The 21,867-nt window shown below is 46.2% G+C and overlaps 1 protein-coding gene and 1 non-coding gene across 2 annotated transcripts in view; one reads left to right on the top strand and one right to left on the bottom strand.

Moving 5' to 3' along the window:
• The window catches only part of LOC126160018 (sodium/hydrogen exchanger 9B2-like), a 193,157-nt gene that overhangs the window by 139,239 nt on the left and 32,051 nt on the right, over positions 1-21,867 (bottom strand). Inside the window, exons 3-4 of the mRNA XM_049916828.1 lie at positions 10,249-10,362; positions 10,012-10,173 (exon numbers count right to left, since the gene is read on the bottom strand). Of these exons, the coding sequence (XP_049772785.1) occupies positions 10,012-10,173; positions 10,249-10,362 (276 nt within the window). The remainder of the gene's footprint in view (positions 1-10,011; positions 10,174-10,248; positions 10,363-21,867) is intronic.
• Trnas-aga (transfer RNA serine (anticodon AGA)) lies at positions 19,413-19,487 on the top strand. The gene has a single exon. It is a non-coding gene; the product is annotated as a tRNA-Ser (tRNA).

The following is a 21,867-nucleotide window of genomic DNA, read 5'->3' as shown; positions in this document are numbered from 1 at the left end:
AAACTGCCCCCAAAGGCGGAAGAATCAGCAATGATAAACGGCATGACGGTGCAGAAGGCAATCGAAATCACTACATGAGAGACACGTAATGTGTATCCTCAGGACATGTGGTCTGTAATTGAAAAGATGTCATGATGATCTCTTCATTGGCAAAAGATTCCGGAATAGCCCCCATTCGGATCTCCGGGAGGAAACTGCCAAGGGGGAGGCGAGCATTAGAAAAAGATCGAATAATCAATGAAAGAATACCGTCTATCACGTGTGAGACTGGTTCTCATCTGTCTTCCTGCCACAGTTGCACAAGGACGCTCTGTGAGTGTTTTGGGAATTTGTTGTTGAATCTACGGCCTGCAAGGTAGAAAGATATCATCACACATATGCAGAGTTCAGAACAATGCAGCAGTACGGACATTGATTGTTATCAGACAATGATCTCAATGTCGGTTCCACTACACTCCCTGCAACGGAAACGTTATCGATAACAGAAATTGGTGTACGGGTTCAGGCATAACTATATGTGAGCAAAAAATGAAAATCTTAGATTTTCGTTATTAAGGTTTATTTTTATTCTAAGTATGACTTCATGACACAGCAATGTTAGCAAAATTACGTTTAGGATGGTAAAATATTAATACTGGGTTTTCACAACTGTGAAGCTAAATTCCTAACTATTATCAGATTCTTTAATGGTAAAATGGTTGATGACCAATTCTGGGGATCGATAAAAATAAAAAAAAATTAAATACAATTGGGGTCAGAGATATCAGTTACACTAAAATGCACAATGAAGACACCCAAATTGAATGGGGTTTGGTAGATAAAAATGAAAAAGAAATACACAGTTAAAACAATTCATAACTCTACAGTGGCTGATCAATCCTTTTCGTTAGATCGGACGTCTCGCGTTTCTGCTTCAGTTAGGCCCGACAATCGTGAATATGTTTAACTACATCCATTTGCGCCTCTGTCGCAGATGAAGGGAGACTTCTGGTTCTGGCGCCGATTGGGGCGCACTCTTGTTGCCGCCAATTATGGAGATCTTTATCAAGTGGCGATCGGCGCTGTCACGCGCACGTTTGCCGCATTTGTTGCATTTTGCACTGGCTGTATCCACTTGCTGAGCAGCTCATAATTTGCTGGATTTGCAACGCAACTTGTGTTACGAGATTAATTCTATTGTTTCGTGGGTCTTGAACTCGTTTACTAGGCACTTGCGAACTACAGTCAGGGATTCTGTAGTATTTCCCGAGAAATCTTTCACGTAAATAAGGTACTTCTTCACAGTGTTAGCGTGATATTCTTGTTGAAATCGAGCTTCGAGAGCTTCGTGTTTGAATATTTTAGGTGACTTTGTGCTCATTGTATTGGAGCAATTTCTCACTCTATTTTACGGGACCTTATGTTCACTCGGTTGGAAACGTATTCTCTGGTATTTTAATGAGGTATGTGTCGAAACATTAGAATAAATAAATAACTTATTAAAATGAGACTTGATTTGGATCTCAGAACCACAATATTGTCCTACAACTGATACTGGTTTTGTGACCCTCTAAAAATACGAGGGTTGGAACTTAAATAGTGGCAACTATTTATTCACAACCGATACAAAAGAGTTACATGTATTCACCTGTTACTGTCCTTCAAAGTAGTCACCAGCTTTGTGTAGAACCCGTTGCCTGCGATGTGGAAGGCGTAGAATACCGTTAGCAGAGCCTGTTCTGTTGGTGGTGCGAATCAAGCGGTCTAAAGTTATGGTGATTCTCGTGTTACCCTAACGCATTACGTTCCTCCACGCCAGACCGTCAATGCACATTATTACTGTTCGGTTTTGGAGCCCCGCCCGCGACTAGCTTTGCGAAAGAAGCGGCGACACTTTTTGCGCAACCCACCCATCATTATGCACGACAATGCGCGGGCGCATACAGCGCAAGCTGTGGCTGCTCTGTTCGGTCGATGGGACTGGGAACTACTGTACCATCCACCATACTTCCCGGACTTAAGTCCTTGTGACTTTGATTTGATTTCGAACTTCGTGGCATTCGCTTCATAGCTGTTCCTGAGATTCGACGGGCAGTAGACCGCTCCACTCGCACCATCAACAGAACAGGCTCTGCGAACGGTGAACTACGCCTTCCACATCGCTGGCAACTGGTTCTACACAACCTTCTACTTTGAAGGACAGTAACAGGTGAAAACATGTAACTATTTTGTATCGACTGTGAATAAATAGTTGCCACTATTTAAGTTTCAACCGTCGTAAATATAGCCAGTTTATCTGCATTTCTAGTGTACTTTTCCTATTTTGACGGTGTTCCATTTGCAGTACAGTGTGCAATCCATCTGATCATTCAGCTTATACGCATATATTGTCATCTGTTATTTAACTGATGTATAAGGAGAACTGCACTCGCATGTCTAGCATAGTTTTGATGATGTAATTAAAGACGGATTGCATACTACGTACAGAAGACAGAACCAAACGTCACGTACATTCCGTTTCGACTCTGATTCAGGACAGCGATAACGAGCACATTTAAATTACGATACATTCAGCTGGACAACTAGACGGATGAAAGTTAAAAACATTCGAAGCAAATACAGAACGATTCAGCTGTCAATACCGACGTCGTCTTATACAACCGACAGTGTTATATCTGGCCTTCAAAACCATGCGTGAGATTTTCATATTATCTCTCTCGCTGCACGCAAACTATCAATTCTACAGAAAAAAATGAACAGAAGCTTTAAACTACACTCCTGGAAATTGAAATAAGAACACCGTGAATTCATTGTCCCAGGAAGGGGAAACTTTATTGACACATTCCTGGGGTCAGATACATCACATGATCACACTGACAGAACCACAGGCACATAGATACAGGCAACAGAGCATGCACAATGTCGGCACTAGTACAGTGTATATCCACCTTTCGCAGCAATGCAGGCTGCTGTTCTCCCATGGAGACGATCGTAGAGATGCTGGATGTAGTCCTGTGGAACGGCTTGCCATGCCATTTCCACCTGGCGCCTCAGTTGGACCAGCGTTCGTGCTGGACGTGCAGACCGCGTGAGACGACGCTTCATCCAGTCCCAAACATGCTCAATGGGGGACAGATCCGGAGATCTTGCTGGCCAGGGTAGTTGACTTACACCTTCTAGAGCACGTTGGGTGGCACGGGATACATGCGGACGTGCATTGTCCTGTTGGAACAGCAAGTTCCCTTGCCGGTCTAGGAATGGTAGAACGATGGGTTCGATGACGGTTTGGATGTACCGTGCACTATTCAGTGTCCCCTCGACGATCACCAGTGGTGTACGGCCAGTGTAGGAGATCGCTCCCCACACCATGATGCCGGGTGTTGGCCCTGTGTGCCTCGGTCGTATGCAGTCCTGATTGTGGCGCTCACCTGCACGGCGCCAAACACGCATACGACCATCATTGGCACCAAGGCAGAAGCGACTCTCATCGCTGAAGACGACACGTCTCCATTCGTCCCTCCATTCACGCCTGTCGCGACACCACTGGAGGCGGGCTGCACGATGTTGGGGCGTGAGCGGAAGACGGCCTAACGGTGTGCGGGACCGTAGCCCAGCTTCATGGAGACGGTTGCGAATGGTCCTCGCCGATACCCCAGGAGCAACAGTGTCCCTAATTTGCTGGTAAGTGGCGGTGCGGTCCCCTACGGCACTGCGTAGGATCCTACGGTCTTGGCGTGCATCCGTGCGTCGTTGCGGTCCGGTCCCAGGTCGACGGGCACGTGCACCTTCCGCCGACCACTGGCGACAACATCGATGTACTGTGGAGACCTCACGCCCCACGTGTTGAGCAATTCGGCGGTACGTCCACCCGGCCTCCCGCATGCCCACTATACGCCCTCGCTCAAAGTCCATCAACTGCACATACGGTTCACGTCCACGCTGTCGCGGCATGCTACCAGTGTTAAAGACTGCGATGGAGCTCCGTATGCCACGGCAAACTGGCTGACACTGACGGCGGCGGTGCACAAATGCTGCGCAGCTAGCGCCATTCGACGGCCAACACCGCGGTTCCTGGTGTGTCCGCTGTGCCGTGCGTGTGATCATTGCTTGTACAGCCCTCTCGCAGTGTCCGGAGCAAGTATGGTGGGTCTGACACACCGGTGTCAATGTGTTCTTTCTTCCATTTCCAGGAGTGTATTATCGGTGTACACTGGCATGTTACGGCTTTCCGCCTGTACGGCCGGCAACCCATTTGACACAACAACGTCACGGGTTGCTTACATGCCACGCAATCGCTCTGCACCAGAAAGCAGTTCTGCAGGAGTTCCACTAGACGTAAAAGGGCTGTATAGGGAAAGTACGGCCAACTTGCCAGTGGCCGCCATTTTGGGCCCAATGCGCCGCTGGTGATACATTGACTTCTGCAGCATATTTAGTCGTGTATATTAAAGAAATGCACTCAACCGGCTAATGCACTGTTAAAATTGATCAGTGACTTCAAGCGGAACATGTCGGATACTTAGCAATAAAAATTTTCTACAAATTTAAGCTAAATGAGTCTAAAAGCATTTGTTGTGGCGAGCATGAAACACAGTTTTTCCCTCCTATTCTTTATTAACAGCGAAAGCAGATTTCGCAGTTCTTGTTGTGGTATCGAGTTTGAACACGTATTTTCGTAATTTGCTTTAAATTGGTCCCACCCAATAGTCAGCAGGGCAAAAGGGAACCAATATTAGTTCGTAAGTGCAAGGAAAAATCCATTGCTAATTTAAAGCTCTGTATCGACTTACTTCTTGTTCCTCCTAGTTGGTACTACGAAAATTCGCCCAATGTCTGTTTTGTTATACGAATTAGAGCATTGGATTCAAATATATATGCGCGGTACCTTAGTAAATAGAACCGATAAACGTACCTATATGATTACGCATGCTTTATATTTTTGTCAGATCTGTCCCATAAAATTTAGTCTCCGAATTGTTCTATGACATTAGGAGAATGATTACGAAAGTACAAGGTGTACAAATTTGCTTCCGCCGTTCGCCGATATGTGGCGACAAAGGTATGTAGCAGTCTAAAGGAGGAGGAGATTAGTGTTTAACGTCCCGTCGACAACGAGGTCATTAGAGACGGAGCGCAAGCTCGGGTGAGGGAAGGATTGGGAAGGAAATCAGCCATACCCTTTCAAAGGAACCATCCCGGCATTTGCCTGAAGCGATTTAGGGATATCACGGAAAACCTAAATCAGGATGGCCGGAGACGGGATTGAACCGTCGTCCTCCCGAATGCGAGTCCAGTGTGCTAACCACTGCGCCACCTCGCTCGGTAGCAGTCTAAAGAAACAGATCGCAGACGTCAGGCAGTTAGCTTGGACTTCGGTCAACATAACCTCATTCAAACACTAGTCGATTTATGTGTGCATCATAAAGTTGTTCTTGATTGAAAATGTCAGTTTACGAGCCTAATTCTCGTTATTTACGGGAGGGGATACTGTTTTGTTTCAATATGAAGAAATCAGCGGCTGAGTCTCACCGAATGCTCTCAAGTACATATGGTAAGGACGTTATTAGTGAAAGAACGTGTCATGAGTGGTTTCAACGCTTCAAGAAAGGTGATTTTAACGTGGTAGACCGTTATAGTGGTGGAAGAGAGAATATTTTCGAAGATGCAAAATTGGAGACATTGCTGAGTGAAGACTCGCGTCAAACTCAAGGAGAATTGGCACGATTAGTGGGAGTGACACAGAAATCCATTTAAAAACCTCTCAAGGCTATGGGCATGATTCAGAAAGAAGTAACTTTGGTCCCGTGTGAGCTGAAACCAAGAGACGTTGAAGGGCGTTTGTGTGTTTGTGAACAGTTGCTTCAGAGGAAAAAACAGAAGGGATTTTGTGCATCCCATTGTGACCGGGGACGAAAAATGTGTTCATTACGATAACACTAAACGCAAAAAATCGTGAGGATATCCCGGCCATGCTTCCAAGTCGTAGGCCAAATCGAATATTCACGACTCCAAGATCATGCTCAGTATTTTGTGGGACCAGCTCGGCGTCGTGTACCATGAGGTGTTAACACCAAGTGAAACAATCATAGGTGCTCGTTCTCGAACGCAGTTAACGCGTTTGAGCGGAGAATTAAAAGACAAACGGCCGCAATACAGTGAGAGACACGGTAAAGTGATTTTGCAGCACGACAACGCTCGACGCCAAGTTGCAGGAGAGCTCAAAACGTACTTGGAAACGTTAAAAAGGGGAAGTCCTACACGACCCGCCGTATTCTCCAGACATTGTCCCCTCTGACTATCACCTGTTTAGACCAGTGGCGCATGGCATGGCTGACCAACACTTCCGATCTCATGAAGAAGTCACAAATTGGATCGATTCGTGATTCGCTTCGAAAGATGAACAATTTTTTCGGCACGGGATTCGTACACTGCCCGAAAGACGGGAGAAAGTAGTGGCCAGCGATGGAAAATACTTTGAATGATACATCTGTAACCAATTTGTCTCATTAAAGCCTCAAATGTTGGGGAAAAATGGAGGAAGCAAAGTTGTACACCTTGTACAAAAGAATACAATATTTTTAAAATAAGTTCGAATAAAACTAGGCCTACGATATGGCAGGCCTACGGCTCTGCTGATTTTCATCAGCCATATTCTCCTTCTTGTTGCATCTCTGCCATCATAAGGAATTCTTTACAGTTTTCCTCCCTTTTCGTCTCGAAACGAGGAGCCAAAAGCACAGCACTGACGCATTATTGTACTTAAAACATCGAAAATACACAACACTTCCTATGCTTCACACGTACAGCTTGAGCCCACAATGGCTGCTGATGTCACGTGACACGGTTTCAGCCAACGTTGAGCTGCGGACGGCGCTGGGGAATAGGAGGGCCATACTTTCCTTTATACAGAGCTGTAACTAGGCGGCCCAGGCAGCTCCATCAGTGGTCGCGGACTGGAAGGGGGGGGGGGGGAGGGGGTGTGGCCCATGTCACCTAAAGTAGTTCCTGTGATATCCTGCCTCGTGACAGTATTTATGCCCGAGCACTGCCGTGCAGAGTGAGTTCGAGTTACAGACGGACATCCGCTCCACTACCGCGCCGCTGCCTGCTACTGACCAGCTGCCTCCTCGACGGACATCGCCTGCCCTCTGCAGCTCTGCCGGCGGTCCGGTCTCCGAGGTCGGCTGTCGTAACCTGGTTCATACACTCTGGTAGAACACTGTCCGTGTTCTGGTTTCCCAAGGATCTGTATCACTGTGCGCGTACTAAAAGTAAACTCTTGTGGAACTTGGTTTCCGTGTGCAGCAGTAGAACTTTGTAAATATTGGTTTGTGGAAAACTCGACCAAGTACGAGACTGAGTTGTTGAACAAAGGACTTCAGCCCGTCAGTTATTTTGAGTGATAATTGTGATTGGTCCGTCGGAGCAGAAGAGCAAAATATTTTTTCCAATAAAGTATATTTGTGTAAAATTAGTGACTTTAGTTCCTCCTAGGTCCAGTTCTAAGCAAAGAAGGGAAAGCAGAAAGGTGGAAGGAGTATATACAGGGTCTATACAAGGGACAATACTATGGAAATGGAAGAGAATGCAGATGAAGATGAAATAGCAGATATGATACTGCGTAGAGAGTTTGACAGAGCACTGAAAGACCTAAGTCGAAAGAAGGCCCCGGGAGCAGACAACATTCCATTAGAACTACTGACAGCCTTGGGAGAGTCAGGCCTAACAAAACTCTACCATCTGGTGAGCAAGATGTATGAGACACGCGAAATACCCTCAGACTTCAAGGAGAATATCATAATTCCAATCCCAAAGAAATCAGGTGTTGACAAATGTGAAAATTACCGAACTACCAGTTTAATAAGCCATGGCTGCAAAATACTAATTCTTTACAGACGAATGTAAAAACTGGCAGAAGCCGACCTCGGGGAAGATCAGTTTGGATTCCGTAGAAATGTTGGAACACGTGAGGCAATACTGACCCTACGACTTATCTTAGAAAATAGATTAAGGAAAGGCAGACCTATATTTCTAGCATTTGTAGACTTAGAGAAAACTTTTGACAGTGTTGACTGGAATACTCTCTTTCAAATTATGAAGGTGGCAGGGGTAAAATACAGGGAGCGAAAGGCTATTTACAATTTGTACAGGAACCAGATGGCCGTTATAAGAGTCGAGGGACATGAAAGGGAAGCAATGGTTGGGAAGGGAGTGAGACAGGGTTGTAGCCTCTCCCCGGTGTTGTTCAATCTGTGTATTGAGCAAGCAGTAAAGGAAACAAAAGAAAAATTCGGAGTAGGAATTAAAATCCACGGAGAAGAAATAAAAACTTTGAGGCTCGCCGATGACATTGTAATTCTGTCAGAGACAGCAAAGGAACTGGAAGAGCAGCTGAACGGAATGGACAGTCTCTTGAAAGGAGGATATAAGATGAAAATCAACAAAAGGAAAACGAGGGTAATGGAATTTTGAGGAATTAAATCGGGTGATGCTGCGGGAATTAGATTAGGAAATGAGACGCTTAAAGTAGTAAATGAGTTTTGCTATTTGTGGAGCAAAATAACTGACGATTGTCGAAGTAGAGAGGATATAAAATGTAGACTGGCAATGGTAAGGAAAGCATTTCTGAAGAAGAGAAATTTGTTTACATTGAGTATACATTTATGTGTCAGGAAGTGGCGTTTCTGAAAGTATTTGTATGGAGTGTAGCCATGTATGGAAGCGAAACGTGTACGATAAATAGTTTGGACAAGAAGAGAATAGAAGTTTTCGAAATGTGGTGCTACAGAAAAACGCTGAAGATTAGATGGGTATATCACATAACTAATGAGGAGGTACTGAATAGAATTGGGGAGAAGAGAAGTTTGTGGCACAACTTGACTAGAAGAAGGGATCGCTTGTTAGGACATATTCTGAGTCAGCAAGGGATCACCAATTTGGTATTGGAGGGCAACTTGGAGGAGACGGAGACCAGGGTAGCATGGAGAGCTGCATCAAACCAGTCTCTGGACTGAAGAACATATCAACAACACGTCGGATTCGTTATAGAGCAGATACCAAAGTTACCCTACCCCCATGAACCATGGACCTTGCCGTTGGTGGGGAGGCTTGCGTGCCTCAGCGTACAGATAGTCGTACCGTAGGTGCAACCACAACGGAGGTGTATCTGTTGAGAGGCCAGACAAACGTGTGGTTCCTCGAGAGGGGCAGCAGCCTTTTCAGTAGTTGCAGGGGCAACAGTCTGGATGACTGAATGATCTGGCCTTGCAACACTAACCAAAACGGCCTTGCTGTGCTGGTACTGCGAAGGGCTGAAAGCAAGGGGAAACTACAGCCGTAATTTTTCCCGAGGGCATGCAGCTTTACTGTATGGTTAAATGATGATGGCGTCCTCTTGGGTAAAATGTTCCGGAGGTAAAATAGTCCCCCATTCGGATCTCCGGGCGGGGACTACTCAAGACGACGTCGTTATCAGGAGAAAGAAAACTGGCGTTCTACGGATCGGAGTATGGAATGTCAGATCCCTTAATCGGGCAGGTAGGTTAGAAAATTTAAAAAGGGAAATGGATAGGTTGAAGTTAGATATAGCGGGAATTAGTGAAGTTCGGTGGCAGGACGAACAAGACTTTTGGTCAGGTGAATACAGGGTTATAAATACAAAATCAAATAGGGGTAATGCAGGAGTAGGTTTAATAATGAATAAAAAAAATAGGGGTGCGGGTAAGCTACTACCAACAGCATAGTGAACGCATTATTGTGGTCAAGATAGACACTAAGCCCATGCCTACTACAGTAGTTACTCAAGGGGTCACCAATTTAGCATTTGAGGGCAACGTGGAGGGTAAAAATCGTAGAGGGAGACCAAGAGATGAATACACCAAGCAGATTCAGAAGGATGTAGGTTGCAGTAGGTACTGGGAGATGAAGAAGCTTGCACAGGATAGAGTAGCATGGAGAGCTGCATGAAACCAGTCTCTGGCCTGCAGACCACAACAACACGTCGGATTTTTATAGAGCAGCTACCAAAGTTACATGACCAAAGGCACATTCTCTTCCACGCAGTGCCTCACCGTCGGCGGCTGCGGCGCCGGCGCGGCCGTTGGCCTGGTGGTGGTGGCCGTCGGCGTTGACCAGGATGGACTTGCGGCGCTCGCGCGGCTCGGACGCGGTGCTGGCGCGCAGCGGCCGCCTGCCCTCGCCGCCTCCGCCTCCGCCACCGCCGCCGCCGGAGCTGCCCGCCACAGACGCCGGCTCCGACGCGATGCTCACCTTGCGGTGGCGCGGCTCGCACACGGCCAGATTCGCCGACGGGTGGTTGCCACTCACCGCAGGCTCAATGCCCGCCGCTCCTCCGTTTGTGTCTGCGGACAAACAGTGAAGAACCTTCAACATCGCAGCGCGTCAGCAATCGTCGGTTAATATATTAAAGAACTAGAAACTACACTCCTGGAAACTGAAAAAAGAACACCGTGAATTCATTGTCCCAGGAAGGGGAAACTTTATTGACACATTCCTGGGGTCAGATACATCACATGATCACACTGACAGAACCACAGGCACATAGACACAGGCAACAGAGCATGCACAATGTCGGCACTAGTACAGTGTATATCCACCTTTCGCAGCAATGCAGGCTGCTATTCCCCATGGAGACGATCGTAGAGATGCTGGATGTAGTCCTGTGGAACGGCTTGCCATGCCATTTCCACCTGGCGCCTCAGTTGGACCAGCGTTCGTGCTAGACGTGCAGACCGCGTGAGACGACGCTTCAACCAGTCCCAAACATGCTCAATGGGGGACAGATCCGGAGATCTTGCTGGCCAGGATAGTTGACTTACACCTTCTAGAGCACATTGGGTGGCACGGGATACATGCGGACGTGCATTGTCCTGTTGGAACAGCAAGTTCCCTTGCCGGTCTAGGAATGGTAGAACGATGGGATCGATGACGGTTTGGATGTACCGTGCACTATTCAGTGTCCCCTCGACGATCACCAGTGGTGTACAGCCAGTGTAGGTGATCGCTCCCCACACCATGATGCCGGGTGTTGGCCCTGTGTGCCTCGGTCGTATGCAGTCCTGATTGTGGCGCTCACCTGCACGGCGCCAAACACGCATACGACCATCATTGGCACCAAGGCAGAAGCGACTCTCATCGCTGAAGACGACACGTCTCCATTCGTCCCTCCATTCACGCCTGTCGCGACACCACTGGAGGCGGGCTGCACGATGTTGGGGCGTGAGCGGAAGACGGCCTAACGGTGTGCGGGACCGTAGCCCAGCTTCATGGAGACGGTTGCGAATGGTCCTCGCCGATACCCCAGGAGCAACAGTGTCCCTAATTTGCTGGGAAGTGGCGGAGCGGTCCCCTACGGCACTGCGTAGGATCCTACGGTCTTGGCGTGCATCCGTGCGTCGCTGCGGTCCGGTCCCAGGTCGACGGGCACGTGCACCTTCCGCCGACCACTGGCGACAACATCGATGTACTGTGGAGACCTCACGCCCCACGTGTTGAGCAATTCGGCGGTACGTCCACCCGGCCTCCCGCATGCCCACTATACGCCCTCGCTCAAAGTCCGTCAACTGCACATACGGTTCACGTCCACGCTGTCGCGGCATGCTACCAGTGTTAAAGACTGCGATGGAGCTCCGTATGCCACGGCAAACTGGCTGACACTGACGGCGGCGGTGCACAAATGCTGCGCAGCTAGCGCCATTCGACGGCCAACACCGCGGTTCCTGGTGTGTCCGCTGTGCCGTGCGTGTGATCATTGCTTGTACAGCCCTCTCGCAGTGTCCGGAGCAAGTATGGTGGGTCTGACACACCGGTGTCAATGTGTTCTATTTTCCATTTCCAGGAGTGTAATTTATGGCGGGTCATGGCCCATCGAATATAGGCCGGTGTGAGGTGGATTTTACACCATTAAGTTAAGTAGTGGTTTAGAATTTGTATATATGTTCTGTTTGTGTTTGCCTTTTTTCGTTTATAAATGTATAGCTATGGTGGTCTTTTAATCATTGACAAAGGTCTTCTTAGGCACTTGTGGGTTTTATTGTTCTGAGGAAGGTGTAGTTCAAAAAAATGGTTCAAATGGCTCTGAGCACTATGGGACTTAACATCTTAGGTCATCAGTCCCCTAGAACGTAGAACTACTTAAACCTAACTAACCTAAGGACATCACACACATCCATGCCCGAGGCAGGATTCGAACCTGCGACCGTAGCAGTCCCGCGGTTCCGGACTGCAGCGCCTAGAACCGCACGGCCACCGCGGCCGGCTGAAGGTGTAGTTATCTACGCCGAAACCTAGGTTAACACTAATTGCTTTTTTCGCAATCGAGGCGGGTTTCTAGTTTTTTAATATAATCAGTGAAGGATAAGTGCAAAACAGTGTGACTAACAATCGACACCGCTCGCCAAAAATTGGGAGAAGACGCCTTCCAAATGGGTATGTGGAACCATCGTATTCTTGTTGGGGTAATTACACCAATATATGTGAAAACTGAAACATCAAACAGAAATATGTCTACATTTACATCTACACTCCAGCAGGCACCTTACAGTGTGTGGCGAAGGGTAGTTTGTTTACCAGCGTCATTTTGTTTCGGTCATGGGAAGAACGATTGCCTGTAAGCCTCCGAGTGGGCCCGAATCTCTATTATTTTATTCTCACGGCCTTTTCGAGAGATATACGCAGGAGGAAGCAATACGCCAGTTCACTCTTTTAGACTGAAATGCCAAAGAAACTGGTATAGGCATGCGTATTCAAATACGTAGATATGTACACTGGCAGATTGCGGCGCTGCGGTCGTCAACGCCTATATAGGACAAAAAATGTCTGGCGCAGTTGTTAGATCGGTTACTGCTGCTACAGTGGCAGGTTATCAAGATTTAAGTGAGTTTGAACGTAGTGTTGTAGTCGGCTCACGAGCGATGGACACAGCATCTCCGAGGTAGCGATGAAGTGTGGATTTTCCCGTACGACCATTTGAGTGTACCAGGAATATCAGGAATTCGGTAAATCATCAAATCTCCCACATCGCTGCGGCCGGAAAAAGATCAGACAAGAACGGGACCAACGACGAGTGAAGAGAATCGTTCAACGTGACAGAAGTGCAACTCTTCCGCTAATTGCTGCAGATTTCAGTGTTGGGCTATCAACAAGTATCAGCGAGCGAACCATTCAACGAAACATCATCGGTAAAGGCTTTTCGAGCCAAAGGCCCACCCGTGTATCCTTGAGGACTGCACTACACAAAGCATTACGCCTCTTCTGTGCCCGTCAACTCCGACATTGGACTGTTGATGACTGAAAACATGTTGCCCGATCGGACGAGTCTCGTCTCAAATTGTATCGAGCAGATGGACGTGTACGGGTATGGAGACAACCTCATGAATCCATGGACCTTGCATGTCATTAGGAGACTGTACAAGTTGGTGGAGGCTCTGTAATGGCGTGAGACGTTTGCAGTTGGAGTGATATGGGACTCCTGATAAGTCTACATACGACTCTGACAAGTGACATGTACGTAAGAACCCCGTGTGATCACCTAAATCCATTAATGTCCATTGTGCATTCCGGCGGACTTGGGCAATTGCAGCAGGACAATGAGACACCACAGTCGTCCAGAATTTCTACAGAGTGGCTCCAGAAACACTCTTATGAGTTTTAACACGTCCCCTGGCCAGCAAACACCCGAGATATTATTGAGCATATCTGAGATGCCTTGCAACGTGCTGTTCAGAAGAGACCTCCAACCGCTCGTAATCTTACCGATTTATGGACAGCCCTGCAGATTTCATGGTGTGAATTCCCTCCAGCACTACTTCAGACATTAGTCGAGTCCATGTCACGTCAGACTGCGGCACTTCTACGTGCTCGCGGGGGTCCCTACACGTTATTTGGCAGGTGTACCACTTTCTTTGGCTCCTCAGTGTATACAGTGTGAAAGGTAATGATCGTATAACGTTCCCCTGGGGCACGCCCGAATTCACTTTTACGTCTGAAGTCTTCTCTCTGTTCCAAATGATATGCTGCTTTCTGTTTGCTAGGAACTCTTCAGTCCAGCTTCACAGTTACTGATATTCCATAATTTCGTATTTTATTCATTAGGCGGCCGTACAGAACTGTATCGAATGACTTTCGGAACTCAAGGAACACAATATCTACCTGGGCGCCTGTATCTATTACTTTCTGCGCGTCGTGGGCGAACAGTGCGAGTTGGGTTCCACACGATATTTGTTTTCGGAACCTGTTGGTTCCTGCAGAGGAGGTTTTTCGGTCTTCATAAGTGTCATAATACTCGAGCGTAAAACATATTTCAAAATTGACTGTATTGGATACAGTTTTGTGCGTCTGTTAGCGACCCTTCTTGAAAACGGAAATTACTTGTGCTTTCTCCAGTCCTTAGGAACGCTTCTCTCTTAAAGAGACCTACGGTACACTGCTATTGTATGAGGGGTAAGATCTTTTGCTTATTGTGTGTAGAATCGAACTGGTATCCCATCAGGTCCAGCGGCTTTCCTCTGTTGAGGGATGTCAGCTGCTTTCCCATCCCTCGGTCGCTTACTTCGATATATGTTATTTTGTAGTGTATATAATACATTACTTGCATGACAGTTGTGACGTATCACTTAATAACGGGTTAAAATAAGGCACTTTTAACGTATTGAAGATTTTATTCCGTCGAGGTGGATAATGTGTTCTGAGGCTCCCAAAGAGGATGTGAGAGCCGCTACTCGGAGGTGGTGGTGTGAGGCCACCGCTATTTTTCATATTTTTAACAGTACCGCTACGTCATGACAAAGAAAACAAAAAGTTAAAGATGCTAAGAACATAAAAAAACTAGCACAGTCAAAGAGAGCATTTCTGGCTGAAAGAAGTCTATTGGTATCAGGCATCGGACCTCCTACTGCACGGGTGTAGTTCAGCATCTAAAGATCTAAATATAATGATTTTATGGAAGTTCTTATATATCCTTTTTACAGTCTAATAATCCTTAAATACTGATAATTTGCACATTCACAATACACTGAGGTCGCAGAAGTCATGGGATGCCTCCTAATATCGTGTCAGATCTTCTTTTGTCCGGCGTCGTGTAGGAACTCCACGTGGCACTGAGTTAACAAGCCGTTGGAAGTCCCCTACAGAAATATTGAGCCATGCTGCCTCTATAGACATCCATAGTTGCGAAAGTGTTACCGGTGCAGTATGTTGTGCAGGAACTGATCCCTCGATTATGTTCCAAAAATGTTCGTTGGGATTCATGTCGGGTGATCTGGCTGGTCAGATCATTCACTCAAAGTGTCTACGATATTCTTCGAATCAACAGCGAACAGCTGAGCCCCAGTGACATGGCGCATCGTCATCCATAAAAATTCCTTCGTTGTTTGGGTACGGAAGCCCATGAATGCTTGCAGATGATCTAGTAACCGTTTTCGGTAAATGATTGGTTCAGTTGGACCAGAGGACCCAGTTCATTCGATGTAAACATATCCCACACCATTATGGAGCCAACACCAACTTACACAATGCCTTGTTGACAACTTGGTTTCATAGCTTCGTGTGGTCTGCGCCATACTCGAACCTTACCATCAGCTCTAAGCAAATGAAACCGGGACTCATATGAGCAGGTCAGTGTTTTCCTGTCCCCTACAGGGTCCAACAATTATGGTCACGAAACCAGGAGACGCGCTGCAGACGATGTGCTGTTAGCAAAAGCACTCACGTCGGTCGACTCCCGCCATAGCCTATGAACGCAGAATTTCGCCGCACTGTCTAACGGATACCTTCGTTGTACGTCCCACATTGATTTCTGCGGTTATTTCACGCAGTATTGCTTGTCTGATAGCACCGACAAACCTACACATATTTGTCGATGTCAATAAAATTCACCAACAGCCGTGTACTTCGAGATATTATTTTATTTTAATCTGAAGGCTACCAGTTTCGGCATTTCATTACGCCGTCTTCAGGCCCCAAACGCTTCTATCCCAACAAAATTGTCATATAGCGCCATAAATCACTGGATATCGTGAACTGACAATTACTTAACCGGCCGATGTCCCCTGGCCATGATGGACCAACACAGGTTGAATCTACACATAAGTCGCTACACTCCTCCGGTAAGTGAAGTTGTCCGCGGTGAGAGGTAATGCCTGGCATTTGGTATTCTCGGGGCATTCTTCACACTGTGCATCTCGAAATTTTGAACTCCCTAATAATTTCCGAAATGGAATGTCCCATGCGTCTAGCTCAAACAACCGTTCCGCGTTCGAAGTCTGTTAATTCCTGTCGTGCTGCCATAATCACGTCGGAAAACTTTCCACCTGAATCACCTGAGCACAAACAACAGCTCCGCCAATGCATCGGGTGAGATACCGTAAGATACAGAGATTATGCGAAATAACTTGATCCCTTTCTAGCAGCAGTTAATCACAGATCGGTGGGGCAATAAAGGGTACCTAGCGACTGGAAAATGGCGCAGGTCATTCTCTTTCTGAGAAAGGGTCGTAGGACATATGCACGTAATTATAGGCCTATATCGCAGACTTCAATCTACTGTAGAATTGTGCAACATATTTTATGCTCTCGTATTAGGAAATTTTTGGAGAGCAAAAATCTGCTCTACAAAAATCAATACAGATTCCTCAAACAGAGATCTCGCATTACTTTTTATTATACAAAGTAACGGTCCTATCACACTTCCTTGGGGTCCTCCTGAAATTGCTTTTACATAGGTCGATTCTGTCAGAGCGACGTGTTGAGTTTTATCTTCAAGGTAAACTTGAATCCAGTCACAAATCGATACGCAGAAAGCTCCTATTTCGTTCACTAAATGACAGTGCACCACAATGTAAAATGTCTCCGTCAAGAAACACGGTATCCCGTAGAGGAACAGGGCGAGCCTAGTTTCGCAAGATCCGTGTTGATATTGCTAGAGGAGATTTTCGTTCTCCAAAACTTTCTTAATACTCGGGCTTGAAATATGTTTTATAATTCTACAACAGACTGACGTCTGCGATACAGGCCTGTAATTATCTGTATATACCCTACGACCCTTCTTCAGGAAGAGAATGACCTGCACTCATTTCCAGTCGCTAGGTATCCTTTACTGCCCCGGCGATCTGCGATAAACTGCTGCTAGAAGTGGATCAAGTTCTTTCGCATAATCTCTGTAAAATCTTACGGCTATCTCATCTGATACAGATGCAGTGCCACTACTAAGCGATTGTGGTGGCTTTCCCATTCCGCGACCGGTTATCTCCGTATCTACCACTTTGGCGGTCGTGCGATGACTGGTGAGGGACCGTATTACGATCTTCGGCGGTGAAACAGTTTTGGAAAACCGAATTCAGTATTTGTCTCCGTCATCTTCCGTTACGGCGCCAGTATGGTAACCGAGTGACCGAATAGGTGGTTTTGATCCGGTTACTGTTTTTACGTAACACCTAAACTTTAGGGTTCTTAGAGACGTCAGTTGGCAAAGTTTTACTGTCAGAGTCATTGAACGCTACTCTCATTGCTCTCCTTAATCTCATCTTCGCCTTTTCTAGCTTCTGCTTGTCAGCTTGGTTTTGACTTCTATTAAATCTTTGATGAAAGTCTCTTTGTTTACGTAGCAACCATCTAACACGGCTTTTAAACCACGATGTGTCCTTTCCCATCCCTGAAACCCTTTCCCGGAACACAGTTATCTAATGCGTGTTGAAACAATGCTGTTGAATTTTATGCGTTTTTGCCCTACATCTTCGTCCTCGGCACTGAATATTTGATGTTGACTACTCAGATAATGTGCAATTTGCATCTCTTGCCACTCTTGCTAAGCAAAAATATTTTCCTAACAGTCATTATAATGCCCGTAATCATTGATACTATCACAGCATAGTGTCCAGTGATGCCCTCCTTACGTTAAATGATTCGAAAAGATCAGCTCTCTTTGTTGGTAGGAGGTCTACGGCGTTTCTGTAAAGAGTTAGTTTTCCGTCTATCGGAAATAATTTTCGGGCAAAACATTAGAATACTGTCACAAGAATCACTGTCTTTGGACGAGTTTTGATCGCATGACTCTCCCATTGTATAGCGGGAAAACTCTGGCCCCCTGACCCCCCACCCCATTACAACAGTATAATCAGGAAAGTTAGCAAAAAAGTTCTGAAGGTACTATCTAAAGAATTCTGACGCTATAGTTCCTGACGCAGGCAGTCTATTAAAGAATCCGATTACCATTTGCTGCTTAACCTCACCCAAATTATTTCGCTATTGGAATCCGTTATAACCCCACTAGCCATTATCGATACGCCGCCACCACTAGCGGCTAACCTATTCCTGTGATGTATATCCCAATTTCTAGTTATGATTTCATTGCTATTCACTTCCAGCTTCAGCCAATTTTCTATCTCTAATACTATCTGGACAATATTACCTTTGTTAGGCGATACTAATTCTTCGATCTTACCATGGATGCTTCTGCAGTTTGCCAATATCGTATTAATCTTTCCTGTTGCCGACCAGTGAGGACGAACGTTCTCTGAGAATAATGTCGCTGATCTGGCTTCGATTTCGGCAGGCAGTTCATCAATGGTCGAGAATTTCGCATCCCTTACCATTACAGAACAATCTGAGCCTTTGGGTCAGACCTTCCACTATGCTTCAAACCAGAGAACTGCGATCCACGCTGGATACGCAGTTGCAAATAGTGATTCTAACTGCTATCACCAAGCAATCGAAGACCGACTCGGAACCCAAGCAGCAGGCGTCATTGGGGCTGACATGCTCCACGATTTGCAGGCGGTTCCGTCCAGTGCACTCCATAGCCGCCCTCAGGGCCTGCTCCATGTGGCGAACGAGACATCTCGGCGGCATGCCAAGTGCACGCTGGCAATCTTTCCTGACCTGCCAGTTATTTCCCTGAAAGGCTTCATTACCCGTCTAACGTTAGAGCTCCCAGTGAAGAAAGAAATCAAGATTAATGTTTAACGTCCCGTCGACAGTCCCGTCATTAGAGACTGAGCATAAGCTCGGATTACGAAAGGATGGAGAAGGAAATGGCCGGACCCTTTTGGAAGGAGCCATCCCAGAATTTGCTTGTCAATTTGGGAAATCACGGAAAACTTAAATCTCCAGAATGAGATTTTCACTCTGCAGCGGAGTGTGCGCTGATATGAAACTTCCTGGCAGATTAAAACTGTATGCCTGACAGAGACTCGAACTAGGGACCTTTGCCTTTCGCGGGCAAGCGCTCTACCAACTGAGATACCCAAGCACGACTCGCGCCCCGTCCTCACAGCTTTACTTCCGTCTTCCGCATCCGCAATATCCTTTCTTTCAGGACTGCTAGTCCTGCATGGTTTGCAGGAGAGCTTCTGTAAAGTTTTGAAGGTAGGAGACGAGGTATTGGCGGAAGTAAAGCTGTGAGGACAGGGCGTGGGTCGTGCTTGGGTGGCTCAGTTGGTAGAGCGCTTGCCCGAGAAAGGCAAAGGTCCCGAGTTCGAGTCTCGGTCCAGCACACAGTTTTAATCTGCCAGGAAGTTTCATATCAGTGCACACTCCGCTGAAGAGTGAAAATCTCATTCTGGAAATATCCCCTAGGCTGTGGCTAAGCCATGTCTCCGCAATATCCTTTCTTTCAGGAGTGCTAGTCCTGCATAGTTCTCAGAAGAGCTTCTGTAAAGTTTGGAAGGTAGAAGACGAAGTACTGGCGGAAGTAAAGCTGTGAGGACGAGGCGTGAGTCGTGCTTGGGTAGCTCAGTTGGTAGAGCGCTTGCCCGAGAAAGGCAAAGGTCCCGAGTTCGAGTCTCGATCCGGCACACAGTTTTAATCTGCCAGGAAGTTTGAACTTAAATGTCGATGACCGGTCTGGGATTTGAATCGTCGTCCTCCTGAATGCGAGTCCAGGGTCCCAACCACTGCGCCTCAACGCTTGGTGGGTCACATTGTGCCCTCTGTGGTTGTTAGGACTTGGGAGTAAAATCGGACACTGGCCCAACAGGAAATACATTCCGTGCTGCTTCAGATGTATTACCGTATTGGCCCGAAAATAAGCTGCCAGCCCCATATAAGCCGCACCCCTAAATTTCGAGGAAGAAATTAATAAAAAAGATTTTCCGCGAAATTGGGCCGCACACTGATTGAGAGGAGAAAAATCACCAATATTTATTTGCACTTACATGTAAGATGTAAGTACCGTAAACATTTGTCCTGATATCTGATACAACACATTGGCAACATATTTTGACTTTTTAACTCTCATCACTATCAGTAACTTATTCATTTCATCACTCTTACTCTCACTCCTATTTTTTCTTCATTCTCTTCCTACAGTAGCAATCCTCACTGCCTACCTGGGCATACGATGTGGAGCATTTCTTGAACCCCTTGATGATGGCCGGCCGGTGTGGCCGTGCAGTTCTAGGCGCTTCAGTATAGGACAGCGTGACCGCTGCGGTCGCAGGTTCGAATCCTGCCTCGGGCATGGATGTATGTGGTGTCCTTAGGTTAGTTAGGTTTAAGTAGTTCTAAGTTCTAGGGGACTGATGACCACAGATGTTAAGTCCCATAGTACTCAGAGCCATTTGAACCATTTTTGAACCTTGATGATGCAATCTAATGATACTGACGCTATGAATCAAGACTCCACTCGCACAAAATGGTGATTTCGGCTTCTTAATCTTACTACACTGTGTAAGGACATGGTCTTCTTCCAGCAGCCAATCTGATACATGTTTCAGAGGTTGTCCTTGAACGGTTTGTTTATTGCCACAGCCAATACCTGTAGTCTGGAAGTCATCCCTCCACGCATTATCTGTCTTTTGTGCAGCAAGTTCATCTTTTACTTCAGCAGTTAGATGTCTCTTAAAAGCGTCCAAAACTAGCGTGGCTCGCTTAGCAAGCCGTGCCCCAGATCCGTGCTTGCACAGGTTAGAGTAGCATGGAGAGCTGCATCAAAGCAGTCTCTGGACTGAAGACCATAACAACAACAACATCAGCATACAATAAGCACAGTACCTATTCATATCCTAATGTGTAAAAAAAGACTCAAAACGCTAAAAAAACATCTTGATGTCTAATTCCATAGGGAACCGTGTGCACGACGACCGTATTGCTGTCAACACATTTTGGATAGATGGCAGCATCGGACGTAAATATTAAAATCCTTTACTTTACAGATCGATTTCGGTCACTGTATGACAACTTTCAGTGCTAAAAGTACGTAAGAACCATCAGACATGAGAATCTTAACACAAATGTGGCCATATTTATAGCCACCATAAAAAAATACAACTATACAGATTCTCGTACATACAAAACTATTCGAACGTAGGCATACAAAACTATTCGAACCATAATAGCACAACATTTTCTATGTGGTGTAACAATACTGTGTGGATTACTACTAACAGATATCTCCACTTTTAGCGCATGCAATAATTTTTAAAATCACAGAGGAACCTATCTTGTAACTTTAGCAGTTAATCTTAGTAGTTGCCGATCCATCGTACAGCGAACTTACTTACACAGCCAACTAGCTAAGCTCAATATTGCAAAAGCAAGCACTATAGAGCCCTCTGTATCCAAAAGCGTACAACACGGCGACATGAAATACAACAAATACCATCAATAGCAACCAAAGCTTGCGTAAAAAATAACCTTTAAAACCACATGATTTTTCATCGTTAGAAGTCATAGCGAAACTTTAAAAACGCAGTACAGGCATAATACAAAATACAATTAAGTTTACGCCCTCTGACGTAAAGTACAAGATAACTAACCTGTAAAATAAAGGCTTTCAGTATTTTCGACCGGTGTTGTCGTTTATCCAAAATTTATTGGCTAAAAAACAGTCAGGACTAATTGAGAAATAACAACCAGACCTCAGCAAGAAATAAA

This window comes from Schistocerca cancellata, chromosome 2 (genome assembly GCF_023864275.1).
Source record: "Schistocerca cancellata isolate TAMUIC-IGC-003103 chromosome 2, iqSchCanc2.1, whole genome shotgun sequence".
NCBI classification, from domain to species: domain Eukaryota; kingdom Metazoa; phylum Arthropoda; class Insecta; order Orthoptera; family Acrididae; genus Schistocerca; species Schistocerca cancellata.
Note: the sequence above shows the minus strand (reverse complement) of the source record. Positions and strands in the feature narration are given on the sequence as shown.